The sequence below is a fragment of the Cetorhinus maximus genome, chromosome 8, assembly GCF_964194155.1.
Source record: "Cetorhinus maximus chromosome 8, sCetMax3.hap1.1, whole genome shotgun sequence".
NCBI lineage: Eukaryota > Metazoa > Chordata > Chondrichthyes > Lamniformes > Cetorhinidae > Cetorhinus > Cetorhinus maximus.
Window position 1 is genome coordinate 17,846,788 of NC_135886.1, and position 20,979 is coordinate 17,867,766.

Sequence of the window (20,979 nt, forward strand, 5' to 3'; positions counted from 1 at the left end):
GTGGGCAGAACATACCTGGGCATTTTTCCACATTGCTGGGCAGTTGCCAGTGTTGCAGCTGTTCTGAAATAACCTGGCTCGGGGTGTGGATATATCTGGAGCACAAGTCTTCAGTACAATGGTCAGAAAGTTATCAGGGCCCACAGCCTTGGTGCTATTGTTTCATTCATAAAAAAAAAACAAGTAAACTGTTTTCTTAATGAAGCAATTATTTTATTTTTCTGTTTAAACTGCAATTCATATCTTCAGTTGCGACAAATTAGATGTGGTACATGAATGGTCTTTATCCACAAAGTAGTGTCACCTCAGTAAGTAAACTGGAGACCAGTTACAGCTTCACTGGTGCCCAATGAAGATTTATGGCAGGCTGGAAAAATAAAGGGCATTTTAGTGTTCTCTTATTCAACAATAATATTTCAATATCACATCAGCAGCATGAAAAAAACTTATATATTGGGTCTGTTTCCTCACCTTCCTTCTTCCCCAACAACACATTTTCACCCAGCAGAACTGACCAGGACCACGTACAAAGATTTCCCCAATTCCACAACCAGTTTCAGGAAAATGTAAAAACAGCTTAGGCTCAGATAAAACTCAGCAACCTTGTCTGTGAAAATGTAATTGCCAACATCTATGCCAGAGCACTGCTGTGGGGACTGTAAGGGTTCAAGACAGCGGCTAATCAAGGGTAATTATGGATGGGCAATAAAAGCTGGTCATGCCAGTGACACCCACATCCCATGAACCAATAAAAATAACACCGATGTGAGAGCATACCATCCATTTCAACCCAACCAAAACCAGGAAAATGAACCTACATTCATTTGACACGCACATTGTCAGGATTTATTGGAATTGTACACCCAGTGAACCGTGTTTTGCTAAATTTTATTCATCTTTTTTGAACTCCAACTTCATTCCTTTGGGACTTCTAATAAAGGCTACATTGGTGTTTTACACCACCTCATCGTTACTGTTTTCTGCAGAATACCGCCTTTGAACTGTTACTTAGGTTAGTAAGCAAGCCTACCTTCTCCTTGCTCATTAAGCCCAGTTGCAACAGTCACAGGAAGGATCAAAGACTAATCCAGCAGAACATTGTTCCACGTAGGTCGCTCCATTGAAACATTGATAAAATTTGTTCTTGTCTTTTGGATCCGCATATGTGCCATTAGCTTTGCCAGCGCAGAACCCGCTTCCACCACCACTGCCACCACTGCCACCACTGCCACCACTGCCACCACCACTAGGGGTATGAGTAGGAGGAACAGCTGGTGCCAGTGTTGTTTTAGATGGAACACAAGCTAGAAGGAAATAAAATTCATTAATTCATTGTTTGCTTCAAAATTAGTTGCAAACGAAGATAAACATTGCAAAGTCAAGGGTTGTTGCTGCATTGAAAATCTTCAGCTCGAACTCAATCCCTTACGGTGTCGGGAACGAGCTGATTGGAAAGTCAGTTCAACAAGGGCTACTGAGAAAATCTTGTGACATAGCCAATTCTGTCTGGAGCCTATTTGTTGGAACGCAATTTTTGAAGTATGATTCAATTGTAGCTTTATTTTAAGTCAGGTTTTAGAAAGTGAGTGGAAGATGTGATTGAGTTTCCTGCAATAAAAACTTGATAATTTTGTGTTGCAATATGTTATCCCATTGAATGACATAATGAATCACTGCACATCTTCAGTTTATTTAAGAGCCCATGCACAGTGCATGCAACACCGAGTGCAGATTCATGGCCAGAATTTTCCCATTGGCGTGCAGGGATGGGCCCCACGCACCAACGTGTAAAATAACACGCGGTGATGTCGGGCAAGTGACCCGACGTCACCCCGCGCCATCTCGATATTTAGGTGGGTGGGCTCGCAATGTTCTCGGTTGCGCGCCCGCCATTAATTAATCACGTAGTTAAGGCCCTTGAGGCAGCAATTGGCTGCAATTTTTCAGGGCCTGTGCGATCTTCAGTACGTCGCACGGGTGCAACGGGCAGGCGGGTGGGAGACATTTGTATAAACCTCATCCACAGGCGGGATAAGAGGAGTGAGTGAGGTCGCGAATGGTATCTGTTAGGCATTTAATTGTGAAAGTTACTGATACTTGCCTGTCTGAGCAGGAATACTTCAGAAGTTATACCAGCTGCTTGGACGGCAGTAAAAACCTTCAGGTCAGGACTCTACAGTAAAGATCATTTCTGGGGCCTACAGGTTTCAGGAAGACTTCCTTTAGCCTGGGAATGGGAGTTGTGCTCTCCACTGGAGGCACCTCCTCTGAGGAGGAAGGGAGGGCCAGAAGGGGCAGAGGCCAGGAGTCCACATTCAGCCTCCAGGGGAGCCACCTTTGGGAGGATAGGCGCAGGCACAAAGGGCGCAGGGCCAACAGGAAGTCCAAGACGGAAGGGGCTGCAGTAGACGCCATTATGCTGCTGCCAGGGTATACAGGCTGTGAAGCAGCTACCTCAATATGCCTGAGGAGCAGTGCCGAAGGAGGCTCCATCTCTCAAGGGAGACAGTGACCTCCATTTGTCAGATGATAGGCCCTGAGATCTGCGCCAACTGTATGGGTGGGCACCCCATGCCTGTGGCGTTAAAGGTCACAGCTGCCCTCAACTTGTATGCCTCCGGCTCTTTCCAGGGGTCGGTGGGTGATCTTTGCGGAGTTTCCCAGTCAGCTGTCCACACTTGTGCCAAGCAGGTGACAGGTGCTCTGTTCAGGCGTGCATTGACCTTCATCCACTGCCATTGGGATGAGGCCAGCCAGACAGAGTGAGCTAGAGGCTATGCGGCCATTGCTGGTTTCCCCCATGTCCAGGATGCAATAGACTGCACACACATGGCCATCAAGGCACCAGCAGGTGAGCCCGGTGCCTTTGTCAACAGGAAGGGCTTCCACTCCATGAACGTGCAGATAGTGTGTGATCACAGGATGCAGATTCTACAAGTCTGTGCAAGGTACCCAGGCAGCTCCCACGATGCCTACACCCTCAGACACTCCCAGGTGCCGAGGTTTTTCAGTGCTGCAGCCCGGCTGGATGGATGGCTGCTGGGTGACAAGGGCTCATCCCCTCAGAAGGTGGCTCATGACACCTCTCCGCCATCCAAGAACAGAGGCTGAGCAGCGGTACAATAGGAGACACGGCACCACAAGGGCTGAGCTAGAGAGAGCCATCGATCCTCTCAAGATGCACTTCCGATGCCTGGACCATTCAGACGGCGCATTCCAATACCCCCCAGATCATATGTCATTGATAGTGGTTGCATGCTGCGCTCTCCACAATCTGGCGCTGGAAAGGGGTGACGCAGTGGACGAAGAAGATGTAGACGTGCACAAGGAGTCCAGCAGTGAGTCCGAGGATGAGCACGCACAGGAGAACGCTGAGGGGATAGACGCTGACCTGGGCAGGGAGGCAGGGACACCCGGGAGGTTTTAATCCAAAAGACCTAGCCCACCACAGATGGACCTTCAACACACGCCAGGGCTGCAGGCTCCATTCTCGATACCTGGGTGCTAAATCTGTCTGGATAGGAACATTAACTAAGGCCTTTGTCAATAAAGCTCAATGTCAAACATCTCACTCATAACATCATGGGTTCCCGTCCACCTGCAGAAGTAAGGAATCACCCTGAGCCATGGTTACATATCAAAATTTAATGAGATTAGAAAAGTAACTTCAGAAACTCAAAAAAAAGGTGTTGCACATCACATCAAGTCTTAAATGAACTAATATGGGGCAACATAAAAGCACCAGTGAGAAACCCATGGTGTGCCTAATGTGCCTTAAATTTACGCTTACGGGCGCTATGTCTAGGTGTTGTCCCCTTGCTGGCGCTGGCATCTGAGACAGCCTGCTCACTGTGCTGTCCTGTTGGCCTCGTTCACCTTGGCCTCCCCTGGCTTGTGGAGCCTTTGGTGGCCCCGCCTGGGAGGGAGCGGCCAGTTCCACAGCTGGCATTTCCCCAGCCGCCACAACCTCATCAGATGCCACAGTCACTGGCAGAAGGGTGGAGGGGCTGCTGCCCTCATCCAGAGTGCCCTGAGAGGAGCCCGCAGAGATGACAGGCAGCTGCTGCGTTGACATGAGGTCACTTCAGACCTCCCTGCTCACCGCAGATGCATGGGCACCGAGGAGGGATACTTGGTGCCCAAACCATCTCCCACACGGGCAATGACCAGCTGAGGTCAATGCCGCTATGAGGGCTTGCAGGTCCGTAGCGCAACCCCAGGAGGCCCCGGTTGATCTCCTGGAGGAGCCTCTCCACAAAAGTCACACTCTCTCCATGGAAGAAGCATGGCGCTCGGCCATGAGGCTCATTGTATCGGTGATGCTCCGCATGGACTCCTCCAGCACGGGCACCATGCCACGCATTGCCCCATGTATCTCCACCAGATCCTCTCGCATACCTTGCTGCACTTCTAGCGTTTGCTGCCTCACGAATGACTCCAGAGGCACATCATCAGCCACCGACCAAGCATGTGCCTGGTCCCCAGCAGTCCTCCGACTGCCAGTGCCCTGGGCACTCTCTGTCTCTGCCCGCACCTCAAGTGAGTGTGAAGTGCCCTCACAGCTGTTTCCCGGGACACTAGCCGAAGATCTAATTCCCACCAAGGTGCTAGTATCTGCGCTCAATCCTCTCAGGGTGAACTAGACATGGGCAGTATCTGCTGACCCACCAAGCAAGGGATACATACTGTGAAGGTTTCAATGCTGTAGCTGTACACAGAGCTGCTGAGGGGTGAGGGGTGGGGGGGTAATTGGGGGGAAAGGGTGACGGCTGCATTAAGTGAACTCAGCCAACATGGTAGTCATCCTTCCCGAGCGCAGGAGTTCGTTGAATCTCTTGTGGCACTGGACCCACGTGCGTCGTACCACATCATGGGAGCTCACACTCTCGGCCACCTCCTCCCAGGCACATTTGGTCAGGTGGGGAGGCCTCTGCCTCCTGTCCCTCGGAATCAGGACCCCCCGCCTCGCTGCCACCTCCTCCAGGAGGGTAACTGGGCACTCATCCGAGAACCGAGGGGCATACTGCCCCGCTGCCCTACCCTGCGGACTGGCCTGCTCCGCTGCCCTACCCTCCAGCCTGGCCTGCCCCGCTGACCTACCCTCCAGCCTGGCCTGCTCCGCTGTCCTACCCTCCGGCCTGGCCTGCTCCACTGCCCTACCCTCCAGCCTGGCCTGCCCCGCTGCCCTACCCTCTAGCCTGGCCTGCCCCGCTGCCCTACCCTCTAGCCTGGCCTGCCCCGCTGCCCTACCCTCTAGCCTGGCCTGCCCCGCTGCCCTACCCTCTAGCCTGGCCTGCCCCGCTGCCCTACCCTCTAGCCTGGCCTGCCCCGCTGCCCTACCCTCTAGCCTGGCCTGCCCAGCTGACCTACCCTCCGGCCTGGCCTGCTCTGCTGTCTTACCCTCCAGCCTGGGCTGCCCCAGTGGTCTATCCTCCAGGCTTGTATGCTCAACAGAAGCCCTTCTGCCAGCCATTGTGAGCAGCCTTGCGAAGGCTGCTGGGCCTTCATTTAAACAGGCCACCGGATCACCATTGGACCCAGCGGTCTGTGCACGCCCGCTGCCACCCACCCACTCCCACTATCCTCAGGAGTCGAGAAATACGCTGGCCCACCCACGTAAAATGGCAGCGCAGACCCGGTCACGGGCGGCGATTGGGTCCACGCCTCCCCGTGCCCGCTCCCGCTTGGCCCACCCAGCATAGGGAAAATTCTCCCCCATGATTTAGCCTGTTAACATACCTACATGTTTCAGCATTTTGCTCTCGGACTCATACTGTTTAGGAAATGTATGCTTGTAGTCACTTAGCAATATCCTAGCAGACAGATTTTTGCGGCTTGAGCAATGTTGAAATTGAAATACATTTAGGTACTCCAAATAATTGCTAAGTTATTTTACTTATTAGTTGATGTCCATGCTGAGTTTGTGGTAGGAACAAGTCATCAGCTCCAAGTATAAAGAATCCTGACATTTACCTGTAGAAATTCCAAGCCCAGTGTGCAGTGTATTAATGAGAGGATAAGGCCCTTGGTTGCAGAAAGTACCAGAGAAATCATCCAGAGCAAGATCCCACACTATAGCTCCTCCAAAGTTGTTCTTTTTCAGCCACGCAGCCTGGAATACATTGTTCACAAATTCATTTTACAAATCCTTGATTTCAAGCAACTTTTACTCCAGATATAATTTGAGATTTGCAATGCAACACAGCTGAATACAAAATTAGGCTCCTAAAATTGTGGAAATGCCCGAAGGTCCTCTGCTACCTTTGCATGAATACTGTTTTATTCAACTTTTGTCATTGATGAGGGGAGATTTACTGTAATGACCATTAAAACAGATATTCCAAATATCATTGATATTGCTGCATTAGTAACTGTGAAATGAGTCAGGTCAGAAACAGTTTCTGTTTCTGTCATTGACCCTATCTTGGCTGGAAAGAGGTGATTTGACAGAAGCATAAACTTCTCCCAACACTCTTGTGTAAGAGGCTAAATCAGAAATAAAAATAGTGGCTAAAACACATCAAGCAAGATATCTCATCCATTACACATGCTCCAAAAATCGTATGAGGAATGGTGTAATGTTCAGTTATTCAACTGATCGCTATAACAACATGATTCTACTGCTGATCATGACATTAAAACACATTAAAAATATATCACACCCACTTAAATTAAAATCCACTCAAATAGCTAAATCAGCAGGCATGAGTGAATTGTTTTCATAGCGTCGTCTCACTGGCAGTTGTCTGCGTAATTTTTCCTTGGCCTCATCACCTAAGTTGCGGCTTGGGATACAAGACTTTTTTTTAGATACTTTTGTAGATACTTCTTTTTTGCAAAGGCATGCTCCAATCATCCTATGTGTTATGGTGTAATATTCCAGTTGTTCAATGATTGATATAGTGATTCTAATGCTTATCGGACAAGCTACTTGTACATTATAACAAATATTGCATCAAAGCAACAAATAGAAAAGGACATCAGTTTATCAAAGATACCTTGTCTTTAAAGCTTTCCACATTGTCATATCCAAGCCATTCCCCCCCTTTATAAGCATAGGGAACCATCTGTGGGGCATTCCATTTCATGGTGGCACCATTCAAAAATGTGCAGATCTGTGAGAAGAGTGAGACATTAGCATTCGAATCATCAGTGGTCACAAATGATCAGTGGGTCACAATGCTCTCAATCTTCACTGATAAGCTTTTTCACATCACTTTTCCTTTGTTGGTTTTATTCAGCTATCGTTTTCTCTCAATTACAAACCTCAAATTGGAGGCACTTTTTTTTTACTGTTGGAAAAAATAATTTAATGCATAAAAAGCAAATGCAGAACAATATTACTTTTCATTGAAAATAATCAATGATTCCTCACACTGCATGTTCCCAATCCGAGGGACTGGGGGGCCAAAGGAGCATTTGGACTTTACTCACACACACGATAAAGAGATTGATTTAAGAGGTGGAAACAACACCACTTTCTTTACCCTCCAACAGTTTAGAAATAGCACAAGGGTTTGGTACACAAACTGCTAAGGATTGACTGTAATCTTTGTACAAAAAACCCCTGGAATTTCATGTAGGGAGGTTGGGGATGTTAAAGATTATATCCTCCACTTTACCTCCTTGTGTTTTTTCCAAGACTGACAACGATGGCCAGAGTAAGACAGTCAAACACCTTTCGATGATGGAGGGTGTGGCATTATGTCTCTGTTCATCAGAGTATGATGACACATGTTTCAGCTCCAGTTCCTTTGGAACCTAAGCTGAGCCAGGCCATGTGTTGTGATGTTGGCAGAGGCAGCAGGATCTTCATACATGGGACAGATGATCACATGGGGGTGTCTTTGGTAAGGATGTCAGAATGAACTGCCTGTCTTAAAATTGGGCCATCCTGGGTACTTTCATTATTTGAACAGCACAAGGGGAGCACATGCTGTTAAATTACATTATAACATTTTACTTAATCTGCCTGGGGAAGCTCATATGATTGAGGTAATGCAGATGTTCTCATAGTAAAGCTTGAGTGTTTTGGGAGGATAGAATTCAATACTTGATTAATTGGTATTTGCAAATATAAAATTTTATGGAATAAAGAAGCTGCATCGGTATCAATACCTCATAATAGGCCAAGAATCCAGCCTGTCTGGTGTATGGCCCAGCTGGTCCAGGCCCTGATGCTGGAGCTCCAACCGCAGTGTTGGATGAGGTCAGTCTGAAGGTATGGCCATATGTAGGGAATCCAACATTCAGTTTCTCTGCAGGTGCTCCCTGATCTTTCCAGTAATTCATTGCAAAGTTCTACAGAAAAAAAACATGAAAGTATATGCTAGAAGGGCTTTGCAAACCAGCTAAAGATAGTTAACCACTGGGAATAATAAATATGACTGGATTCTATTTTCATGAATACTTACCACATTAAAGTCAACGTTGAGGGTGCTTTTGTCTTTTGGGAGAGGATAAAGAGGGCTATTTTCCCCAGTGGTGCGACTCCAGGGCCCAAAGAAATCGTATGTCATCACATTGAAAAAGTCTATGATTCTGTATGAGAAGAGATCTGAATTACATTGATATCTTGGAGTGTTCACTGAGAATGTGTGTTCAAGTCCTTAAGAGAGGCTTGAACCCACAATTGTCTGACTCAGAGCCAAGAGTGCTACCGCTGAGCGAACACTAAGACCTTTGTGTGCTTCTATAGTATATTAAAACATTTGAGGCTTTTTTTAAAAAATCCACAGCCTTGCTAATGCTGAAAAATGGAGTGGTAAACTAGTGAAACTCCTGGTCACTGACACCCGGATGCCAGCCCAACTCGATTTTCAAACAAGCTTTGAAGTGGCCGGCACTCTCTTGAAACAAACGAGAGCCTTATTTGGAATCTTAAATGGGTTCATGCGCCCGTTGTCGAACCCAAATGGAATCATTATGGACCAATTGGTGGAACCATTGGCACTCAGGTTCAAGTACGTGACTCTCTACCACATTGCCCCCAGTGCTTGAATATCTCCCGGGTGCCACGGTGACCAGAAATGGATATAGTACTCAAGTTTTGGTCTGCCCAGAGGACAATACAACAGAATCTATAACACAAAGCTTTTATATCACAGCCCAATTGTTGAGAACAGTGCCTTTCCCTTCAGGGATCTAAATGAGAAAACAAAGTCAAAGAGTAATAGGCTACATGATGATTGATGAGGAGCAATCTTAATGCATGGATGCTACTTATGTAACTTAGACATACCATAGAACGATAGAAAAGTTACGGCCCAGAAAGAGGCCATTCAGCCCTTCATGTCTGCGCCAGCTGAAGAAGAAAAAGGAGAAAATCCAGCTGCCTATTCTAATCCCCCCTTCCAGCAGCTGGTCTGTAGACTTGCAGGTTACAGCACTTCAGGGACAGATTTTTCCGGTAAGCGAATGGGGGGGGCCCCGCTCGCTGATGCGTCAAATGATGTGGGAATACGTCGGCCATGCGTCTGAATCGGCTGCGCACCCGCCAGACTGTCAACGCCCTATTAAGGCCATTAAAAAACTAATTAACTTGATTGATGGACCTGCCCGTCCAACCTGAGGGTTGGCGGGCAGGCCGGGAGCCAAGGTGGGCCTCGGAAAAAGCATGAAACCTCATCTGTGGGCGGGATGAGGTTTCATGACGGCTTTTACATGTTTATTAAATGTTTAAATAAAAGTTAAACACATGTCCCAACTCATATGACAGTGTCAGATGGGAAATTTTTTATTACCTTTCTGTCAACTTTTGAATCGGAGCCAATCCCCCTGAAGCAGCACTTTGCCTCAGGGAGATCTGTGCGCTCTTCCTCGCACATGCGCAATAGAGCGCACTCCCGACTGAGGGAATCGCCCCCCTGCCCGCACAGTGAGTGTATAGCGCTTCCTGGTGGACGTCACACTGGGAGGGCATTAATTGGCCCACCCACGTAAAATAGCGGCGTCCCCCCGACCGGGGGCACTGATCGGAAGCCAGCCACTGGCGCCCGCTCCCACACTTCCCCCCACAACGGGGAGAAAATGTTCCCCCAGGTGTAGATCCAGGTATCTTTAAAATGAGTAAAGGCTTTCTGCCTCCACCACCAGACCAAGGAGAAAATTTCAGAAACCCACCACCCACTGCATGAGGAAGTTTTTCCTCATGTCCCCTCTAATCCTTCTAGCAATCACCTTAAATCTGTGCCCTGGTTATTGACCTCTCTGCTAGGGGAAACAGAACTTTTTTTCCTACTCTGTCAAGGCCCCTCATAATCTTGTGACACTCAATTAAGTCACCCCCAGCCTCCTCTGTTCCAAGGAAAACAACCTTAGCCTATCCACTCATTCCTCATTGCTGCAATTTCCAAACCCGGGCAACATTCTTCTAATTCTCCTCTGTAATCCTTCCAAAGCAATTAAGCCCTTCCTGCAATGTGGCAACCAGAACTGTAGCTTACAACATTTCAGGTGCCGATCTCAATATCTTTTAAATGAGTTTTAAATGAGCTCTGACCTAACCAGCATTTTATACAGTTCCAGAATTACACCCTACCTACCTCTGTTAAAGAAAGAGAAGAGCAAGATGTTCGCCTTGTTTCTTGAACAACATTTATCCTTCAATCATCACTAAAAAGATTCAGATCAGCTCAGTGCTGGCAAGGCCATTGCTTAGCTCTGTGACTGTGCACACGCTAAAAGATAAATCTCATTGCTGTTTCTCATACCTTTGTGTGAGTTTGTTGGTTGCTGCATTACAAGGCACTGCAACAGTGTCTACAATGCTCCAAAATATTTTATTGACCCTGAATATTTTTGGGATACTGCAAATCTGTGAAAGGTGGTACATAATTCAAATTCTTTCTTCTATTGCTCACTTTCTGCTTTTCACATTTTTCTCCTCATTGAAAGAAAGATGCATTTGTGCAGCTTTCTCAACATTCCCACATTGTGACTACAGCATAACTGGGATATTCCCAGTTAATAACCAAACTATCAAACCCAAAACCATGCATGAAGTTAAGCACAGACTTTATGAATGTTTGACAAGTAGGTAAATTCAACTCCTCTCTCTTCATCTCCCCTTCTCTATATCCCTCTATCCTTCACTGTGTCATCCCTGTCCCTCTCTCCACCCTCCCCACATACTACCCCCTCACCTTCACATTGCTTTAAAAACTGGCAGAATAAGATGTTTTTCTCGATGATTTTCTATCTCTTTGCCAGAATACAGTTCTACTGGAATCACGCGATGAACTAATATTGATGTCTAAGCTTTGACAGTCAAAACTCATAGGCAGGTAACTGTGTAGAGATTCAAAGCAGAGCCTCATTCTATCCTCACTTGTTGGCCAGATACATGTACTTTAAGTCTGGGGTTTAACGAGACAGCAAGAAGAATGAGAACAGCAATCCCAAACAATCTTAGCACCTCTAACATTGTCTCAGCTGGATTCAGCCAACTCAACATCAACTGGAGACTGAACCAAGGACTTTCTAGGTCTGTATGGCTCAGCTGCTAACTAGTTAAACTTGCTGAACTACGACCTCCTAAGGGATTAAAATGGATACATACTGTCCAAGCTGAGGAACCTCATAGCCAGTGTCAATGTTATTCTTCCCACCAGCAACTGCAGCTGAGAGCAGCAGTCTTGGTTTCCCAGAGCTCTTCCCCTCAGCTTCAAAGGCTGTCATCAGTTCCTAAGAGTCGAACATGAATAAAGTTTCCTTTAGCAACAGATCTACGCAAAAAATACAGAGTTTCAAATGCAGATGATAGCATTTTCTGGCTTCATAAAATGTATCCATGGTCAAGAGTCAGGCAATAATCTATCCATCTAAGGTTATAGTCAAGGGTAGGGCCAGGTTTAAATGGAACTCTGAAGAAAGGGCTCCAAACATTAACTCTGTTTCTTTCTCCACAGATGCTGCCAGACCTGCTGAGATTTTCCAGCATTTTCTGCTTTTATTAAATGGATCCTAAATGGAGAGCACAGTAGCCAAAAGAGATATATTTTTATCACAGTGATTAATGAGGTTGTGATCAAACAATTTTGCCACGTAAATTCAAAGGGCTCAATTTTTCAGCCCCGTTTCGGCAGGGCCAGGGCCATAAAACGCGGCGAGACATTCTAAACCCCATTGACTTCAGCGGGAATGTAAAATCCCCGCTACCGTAAAATTACGCCCATAAATTTCATATTTGAACATTCCACTTCTGTGTTTCACAAAGTGTGCAAAAAAGTGTATTTTGCATCTGTTTCTATAACAGTTCATTAGGTTGCAGATCAGCCATGATCTCAGTGAATGGTGAAACAGGCTGGAAGGAGCTCAATGGTCTATGTCTGTTCCTTTGTTCTGTGTCTTTGATGAGGATCTTGAGAGGAAATTTAAATTTACAAAAAGGGTTGAAAGCTGCTTTATTTTAGCTAGAAGACTAAGCATCCTGTTAAACACATCTGGCCCTACCTGTGCCAACACAGTGTAGAGATGTTTGTCTTGTGGGGGACTTCCTCTTGACCCAGGATATTCCCAGTCAATATCCAAACCATCGAACCCATAACCACGCAGGAAGCTAATCACAGACTTTATGAAAATTTGTCGCGTTCCTGCTGAGGAAACCATAGCGGTGAATCTAGAGAAAAATAGAATGTTAAACAAGGTCAGAACACTTTGTATTATGGTTTCTATAATTAGCAACTGAACCTTTCAGAGCTTCATAGCTTATATAATTTCAAAATGTACCAGGAAACCAATTATAACCCACAAAACTATAGTTGTGACATGTTGCATTGTTGCTGTTCTCGATAATCAGTTCAATCAATCCGGGCAGGTTTTATTAACTTCAAATGAATCTTTCTGAAGGTGATGCAACCTTTCCTTCCAGAGAGAGATCATCTTATAAATATTGTTCGAATTATATTTTACAGAGATCTCAGAATAGTCATAGTGCAGTCATTATCAGGTAATCTATATATTTATTTAAAACTACTTGGTATCATTTGCAAATCTATCCATTTGACCCCAGCTTATTTTACATTATGAGAAATTGGATAAGAAGCACATTTCGCCCAATACTGGAATAAAATATTTTCATCTTACTTCTGAGTTCCAAAGTTCCAGCCTCCGACGGACAGGAGTGTCTTAAGGTTTCCATTTCTGTTGTAAAATTGAACAAATTGTTCTTTTAGAGTAAGAAACATAAGCAAATGCATTTATTAACACAACAGCAACTGCTGAAAATCATTATTGTCCTAATCTTTTTAATGCTTTCTCCTTTTGGTGCTAAATTATAATTGAACAGAAATACCTCAGTGCAGAACATACATTTCACAACATGATGTGCCATAGGAAAGAGGATAAGGTTCATGTGGGGATGTCCAAAAAACAATGAAACAATTTCTATTTTATTCTTTCATGAGATGTGGGCATCGCTGGCAAGGCCAGCATTTGTTAACCACCCCTAATTGCCCTTGAGAAGGCTCCGGTGAGACATGTTCGTGAACCACTGCAGTCCATCTAGTGCAGGTACACCCATAGTGCTAATAGCAATGGGATCCAATCATTTTGACCCAGATCCAGTCAAGGAACTGCGATATAGTTCCAAGTCAGGATGATGTGTGGCTTGGAGGGGAGCTTGCAAGTGTTGATGTTCCCACATGTCTTCTGTCCTTCTCCATCTAGGTGGTAGAGATCATGGGTTTGGTAGGTGTTGTCAAACGAAACATGAAGAGTTGCTGTAGTACATCCTGTCTATAGTACACACTGCCACCACTGTGAAGCTGTGGTGGATGAGTGAACATTTAAGTTGTTGATTTGAGTGCCGATCAAGAGGACTGTTTTGTCCTGGACGGTGTCAAGCTTCTTGAGTATTGCTGGAGCCGCACACATCCAGGCAGGTGGAGAGTATTCCATCACATACCTGACTTGCACCTTGTAGATGGTGGACAAGCTTTGGGGAGTCAGGAGGTAATTTACTTACATCAGAATTCCCTGCCTCTCACCTGCTCTACATACACTGTATTTATATGGTTAGTTCAGTTAAGTTTCTTGTCAGATAACCTCCAAAACATTCATGGGGAGTGAATTCACCAATGGTAATGCCATAGAATTTAAAGTGGAGATGGTTAAATTCCCTATTGTTGGAGATGGTCATTGCCTGGCATTTGTGTGGCATGAATGTCACTTGTCACTTATCAGCCCAAGCCTGAAAGTTGTCCAGGTCCTGCTGCACATGGACATGGACTGCTTCAGGATATGTGGATTATCGGATGGTATTGAACATTGTGCAATTATAAGAAAATATCTACACTTCTGATCTTATGTTGGAAGTCAGTAATGAAGCAGCTGAAGACGGTGGGGCCTATGAGACTACCCTAAAGAACTTCTGCAGCGCTGTCCTGGTAGTGAGACATCTGACTACCAAAAACCACAACCACTTTCCCTTGTGCCAGCTAAGTCTCCAACTAGTGGAAAGTTTTAACGCTGATTCTCATTGACTTCAATTTTGCCAGGGCTCCTTGATACCATACTCGGTCAAATGCAGAAGTCACTCCCACCTCCCATGTTTGGACCAAGGCTGCCATGAAGACAGGAGCTGAGCGGTCATGGCGAAACCCAACCTGAGCATCAGTGAGCAGGTTACCGCTATGTAAGTGCCGCTTGGTAGCACTGTCGCGAACACCTCCCGATACTTTGCTAATGTTCGAGAGGAGTCTGATGGGATAGTAATTGGCTGCATTAAATTTGTCCTGTTTTTTGTGGATAAGATACACCTGCAGAATTTTGCACGATGTCAAGTAGATGCCAGTGTTCTAACTGCACTGGAACAGTTTGGCTAGGGGAGATTTGGTACTTATTTGCAAATTAACCAGTTTTGTCAAACATCTTGCTGGGCAATATGCATATTACAGTTTTGAATGAACATCAACAACAGAGCCCTGTGAGCAATAGTTACCTGGTTGTCCTCTAAGAGAGGAAAGGGCAAATGGCAAGGGGGGAGTTCAAAAGCAGGGAACAAAAAGCACTTACTATTGGGCTACAATAATGGGGCGTAGAGTCAATTATTGAAAATATTTAACATGCATTGATCAGTGATTTATAGCTGGCTAGAATAATTAAAATGCAAGTTCCAACTCACTCACTCTGAGTTGCTGAACAGGGTGGAATTTCCAGTTCTCTCCAAACCCCAATGTTTCTGCCCATATGCAGGTGTGTATGCACTGCACTTTGTAAGACACATGGCAGTCTGTGCACCAGCGTACTCTGAGATTCAGATGCAAGGGCAGCATTTAATGCATGTGGCAAGTATAATCTAGCAGCACACTAATTAAAATAACTTCTTAGTTTGGTTTACTAACTCAAGGGTTTTGAATTGCAATGTTGAATGAATATTTTTTGTTTATAAGGCACAACACGGTGATAGCACGATGGCATCAGGCATTGTCAGACCCATTGGGCATTGACTCACCTCTGCCAGTTGTACACTAATCAACATGGCCCAAGTTCACCCATATATCCGCTATCTGACTGGGGCAGTCATGTTATTTTTAAATATAATTGGGCATAAATTTTCATAGTGCAACAAAATATGATAAGGACCTCAAACTACATTTAGCATTGTAGGTACATTCTCAATATTTATAGAATAACTATACTTGTTTTTAAGGCCGTTGAATGAGTGGTAGAGAGTCACATCATTCCATTCAATGGTGGAGATTTTATTGTTGTTCATCCCAGCAAAAGCGTAGATCAGATGTGTGCACAAGCAAGGGTCCACATTTTCTGGCTTGTACTTCCCCGCTCCTGGTCTGTACTGAGACCAGTTTGAAAAGTAACAAATCAGTTTGTAGGCACAGCCTGAGAGTGAAGAAAAAAGAAAATCAGGACAGAGCTTCTACTCATTACATAAAGTTAAACAAAGCTTGAAAAGCACAAAGACTCACCCAGTTCCAGGCACGCCAACAAGACCACCGCTGGAATAGAGAATATAGGATAAGTGTTAAAATTATGATCACAATATGCTTAAAGGTTCAAGGGTTCACAACAATTCTATTATATGAGTGAATAGGAACCCTTAAGAATCGATCCTTGGTCAAACTTTTTTCCTTACCTATTTGCTGCCCTTTAGTGAGGTCATCATCAGACAAGGGCTCAGGATCTACATGTGCATTGATAACACCTGGCTCTACCTCATCAACACCTTCCCCTCCTCTCCTCTGTACTGTCAGATTATTTTCCCAACAACCAGCCTTGGATGAACCATATTCATTGTTCCAAATTTGTCATTGTAAGACTCAATTGATCATCTACAGCCCACATCCCTAACTTTACCACCAATTTCTTCCTGACTAAGGTCTCAGACTGAACCAGATTGCTCACCAGCTCATATCCCATTAGTCCCCAGTTGAGCTTCCAAACCCATATTGTCTCAGCCACAAAGGCAGACAACTTCCACCTCAGTAACATTGTCCAGTTGCTCTCCTACCTCAGCCCATCTTCAGCACAAATACCAATCAACACCATTGTCATCTCCATGCCGAAGGGGGTGGAAATTAGACTGGTCCATTCCAGAGTAGGGCCTTGGGCCTTAACTAGATCTTTGGATGAGCTGTCAGTGTCTGTCCTGCCTCCACAGCTAGCTCACCCTGTAGGAGAAATATATTTTGGACCAAGGGGGAGGGAAGGGGGCACTTCACCAAGTCTGTGCTGTGAGGGGCAGCACTCCTGTCTCATCGGAAATGGAGTGGTTTTCTACATTAAAGGTGATAAGTGTGATTTATTCTTGTTTTAGTTTGCATTTTGAAGCTGACAGGATGCATTGATTTACCAACATGGGACACTTGATCTTCTGACCTGAGCTGGACCTTTATAGAGGGTTGCTGAATGCAAATGCAAGACCTTGCATTTATTGCGTGTGGCTATAATCTAGCTGCAGACTAATGAAAATGATGTCAGTTTGATCTCCCAGCTCAATGGTTTTGAATTGCATTGCTGAATGACCTTACACAATAGCATTCATTAAAACTATCCTACAAACCATTAATTTACCTCAGATGTTAACTTATCAACTGTTCCATTTAGCTGTGGTTTGAAAGTATCGATGTAAGATATTTTAAACGACAAAAGCTGTAAAGCTTTCTTTCAAGTTGTCACGCAATTGATATAGTTTAAGAAAGTAGCTATATTAAATTCTACGGACAGATTAATCTTCAAATGCATCTGAAAATATTAGAGTGATATTAAGATTTCCATAAACTTGAAATATCGTGCACTATAATTGACATCAATGTTCATACCCCAAACTAGAATAAGCAGGCAGCCTGAGAAAGAACAAGCCATGACACTGTTATCCATGAACAAATAGTTGGTGCTATTTGATTACTGATGAAAATATTTCAGTCAGCTGAACAGAAATTGAAATGTCAAACAATTTTCTGACTGCACACTTGTAAAGGAAATCTTCTGGGACAAATCACATTGCAGTTAGCCAATTCCTAATGTGGTTGTATAACATTCCTTTGTTAATTTAACCAGTTAATCATAAATAGGTTAATGCTATTGCTAAAAATGCCAGGCAAAGTCATTTCTTGCAGTCCGACTGCTATCGCTCAGTGCAATCTAACTCTATTTATTTTCATTAACTTCACCATTAGTTAAAAACGGAAACGGGTAAACCTGAGAATTAACATAGAACCACGGTTGCTCACCTGCACACTTGTACTTTGATGTTATTTTGCATCACAGCACAAATATATAGATGCATGTTACTGTCAAAGGGCATTTAGTGAAGGAACAGCAGGTGGATAATCCAATAGATTATTTAAGGGCTGTTTGAGTTTGATCAAAACATACACTCGATAGCATGCTACCTAACAATAAGATGTCTTCAGATAACACAGCAAAGAATCCACTCATTTATAATTAGGCTTGAACTTGAGAAGTGTTTCTCGCTTTGTTCTAATCTCCATTTAAATCCTAACACTAAAATGTAAAAAAAACTTACAATATTGTTAGGGTCAGGTGAGAAGTGGTAGAATGGCTCCCCTCTCTTTCTACCCCTCAGTTGACCACAACAGTTTTTAAAGAATTAGCATGTCAATTCAGTGGGTGTTTAATCCTTTAAGTGTTGTGACAGTAATAGACACACACAGACGGGTTTTCCTGTAAGTTTTAAAGGGAATTTAGGAAATAGTATTTATTGTATTTTTAGCATGTATTATACATCTGATCTAAATAAATTAACCAAAACACTCCAACTCTCACTCACATATGTATTCAAGAGTTCCTCAGGGTACTGTTCTAGGCTCAACCATCTTCAGTGCTTTATCAATGACCTCCCTTCCATCATAAGATCAGAAGTGGGGGTGTTCACTGATGATTGCACAATGTACAGCACCATTCGTGACTCCTCAGATACTGAAGCACTTCATGTCCAAATGCAGCAAGACCTGGACAATATCCAGGCTTGGGCTGACAAGTGGCAAGTAACATTCGTTACAAAAGTGTCAGGCAATGACCATCTCCAACAAGAGAGAATCTAACTACCGCCCCTTGACACTCAATGGCTTTACCATCACTGAATCCCCCACTATCAACTTCCTAGGGCTTACCATTGACCAGAAACTGAACTGGACTAGCTATACAAATACTATGGCTACAAGAGCATATCAGAGGCTAGAAATTCTGCAACGAGTAACTCACCTCCTGACTTGCCAAAGCCTGTTCACCAGGTGTGAGTCAGGAGTGTGATGGAATGCTCTCCACTTGCCTGGTTGAGTGCAGCTCCTACAACACTCAAGGGGATTGACACCATCCAGGAAAAGCAGCTCATTTGATAAGCAACACATCCATAAACATTCACTCCCTCCACCACAGACAAACAGTGACAGCAGTGTGTAACATCTATAAGACCCACTGCAGAAACTCACCAAGGCTCCTTAGGCAGCACCTTCAAAATCCACGACCACTGGACAGCAGACAAATGGGAACACCACCAGCTGGAAGTTCCCCTCCAAGCCACTCACCATCCTGGCTTGGAAATATATCGCCGTTCCTTCACTGTCACTGGTTCAAAATCCTGAAACAACCTCCCAAACAGCACTGTGGCTGTACCTACACCACATGGACTGCAGCAGGTCAGCAACACAACACACCAACACCTTCTCAAGGGCAGTTAGGCATGGGCAATAAATGCTGGCCTAGCCAACAATGCCCACATCCCGTAAATGAAGTTAAAAAAAGTTTTAAAATTATATAAAAGGTAATTAAATGATAAAACAGGCCTACCTGTTCCAAGTAGAAGCTTTGCCATCTTGCAGCTGGTGTGTTGTGGGCTTCAAGTCTTTCTTTTATACACCAAGTTTATCATTTATGGTAAACAATTCCATACGTCATTTGCTTTATCACTGGAAAAGGGTTAGTCACAATGGAAAAATAATAGTTCTTATCTTCATAACATTAACTTCACCTTCTCGTGCGCAACAACTTACCTCCTCCACAATGTCATCTAGATTTTCAATCTTTATTGTAATCCCAAACTTGTCCTTGTGCTATAAGCGGAGGCTAGGAAGTTGGAGGAGAGGGCCGAGAGGGCCAGGTTCTGTTAATGTGGGATCAGGAAGAGCGGGAAAGCTCCATGCTTCAGGTCCAGGTAGGTATGGGTCTTCCAATTAATTAGAGTCATGTTGGGCTGTGCGAGGTCAGCACATGGTGAGTGAATTGCTTATTCCACTTGATTCCTTTTATCGAAATAACTTAATTTTTAAATTTTAAATATTAACCTGAAGAATAATAGTGATCAGGAGTTCTGAGGCAACTATTATTTCTCAAATTTATGAGGGAAATATAAATTTAATCCAGTAAATCTGATGTTGGATATTTTATTTTTGACAGCTTAATCTCATTATTCCTGATTGGCAATTACATTGACAGCGCTTCTGTAAACATGGACCTTCCAGTTGGTTAGCGTCATGTTGGACTGTGCAAGTTCAGCACATGGTTTGTGAACTGCTGGGCAATTTGAAAATCAAAAATTGACCCTGCAAGACGAGCAGAACTCAAACTTAAATAAAAGCAAAATACTGTGGATGCTGGAAATCTGAAACAAAAATAAAAATAGCTGGAAAAACTCAGCAGGTCTGACAGCATCTGCGGAGAGGAACACAGTTCACATTTCGAGTCCGTGGCTCTTCATCAGAACTAAGAAATATAAAAATGAGGTGGAATATAAGCTGGTTGAGGGGGGGTGGGACAGGTAGAGCTGGATAGAGGGCCAGTGATAGGTGGAGGCAAGGAAGAGATTGCAAAGATGTCATGGACAAAGGGACAAAGGGATATTGACGGTGGTGATATTAGCTGAGGAATGTGCTAATGATGACATTAAGGGTAGAAAGTAGAAAAGGTATAAAGGGTAGAGAGCAAGGGACAGATAGCCCTAGTGGTGGTGGAGTGGGGTGGGGTGGGGGGAAGGGATCGAAATAGGCTAAAAGGTAGAGATAAAACAATGGATGGAAATACATTTAAAAATAATGGAAATAGGTGGGAAAAGAAAAATATATATATCAAAAATATATTAAAAATTATAAATTATTGGAAAAAGGGGGATCGGAAAAGGGGTGGAGATGGAGGAGTCAGTTCATGATCTGAAGTTGTTGAACTCAATATTAAGTCCGGAAGGCTGTAAAGTGCCTAGTCGGAAGATGAGGTGCTATTCCTCCAGTTTGTGTTGAGCTTCACTGGAACATTGCAGCAGGCCAAGGATCCTTATACCTGCCTCCAATATTCTCCCTCCACCTGGACCCCTCCCTCTGGATTCTTACCTGCTCTTGATTTTTTCATTGAGAACTGTCGGCGTGACATCAGTCGTCTCAATTTCTCTGCTCCTCTCACCCACTCTAACCTGTCTCTCTCTAAACTTGCTGCACTCCGTTCTCTCAGGTCCAACCCTGACATTGTCATCAAACCTGCTGACAAGGGTGGTGCTGTTGTTGTCTG

At 44.4% G+C, this 20,979-nt stretch overlaps 1 protein-coding gene across 1 annotated transcript; it reads right to left on the reverse strand.

Annotated features, from left to right (window-relative positions):
- Positions 1 to 267: 267 nt before the first annotated feature.
- On the reverse strand, positions 268 to 19,297 carry LOC144683473 (acidic mammalian chitinase-like). Its single transcript, XM_078546521.1, has 12 exons — positions 19,273 to 19,297; positions 15,930 to 15,959; positions 15,642 to 15,843; positions 13,087 to 13,143; positions 12,454 to 12,619; positions 11,561 to 11,685; positions 8,415 to 8,541; positions 8,119 to 8,301; positions 6,999 to 7,115; positions 5,974 to 6,112; positions 1,031 to 1,304; positions 268 to 367 (listed from the first exon to the last, which is right to left on the reverse strand). Exons 1-11 carry the CDS (start codon positions 19,295 to 19,297, stop codon positions 1,045 to 1,047), a joined length of 1,431 nt encoding a protein of 476 aa, XP_078402647.1. The 3' UTR covers positions 268 to 367; positions 1,031 to 1,044.
- Between the last annotated feature and the right edge of the window lie 1,682 nt (positions 19,298 to 20,979).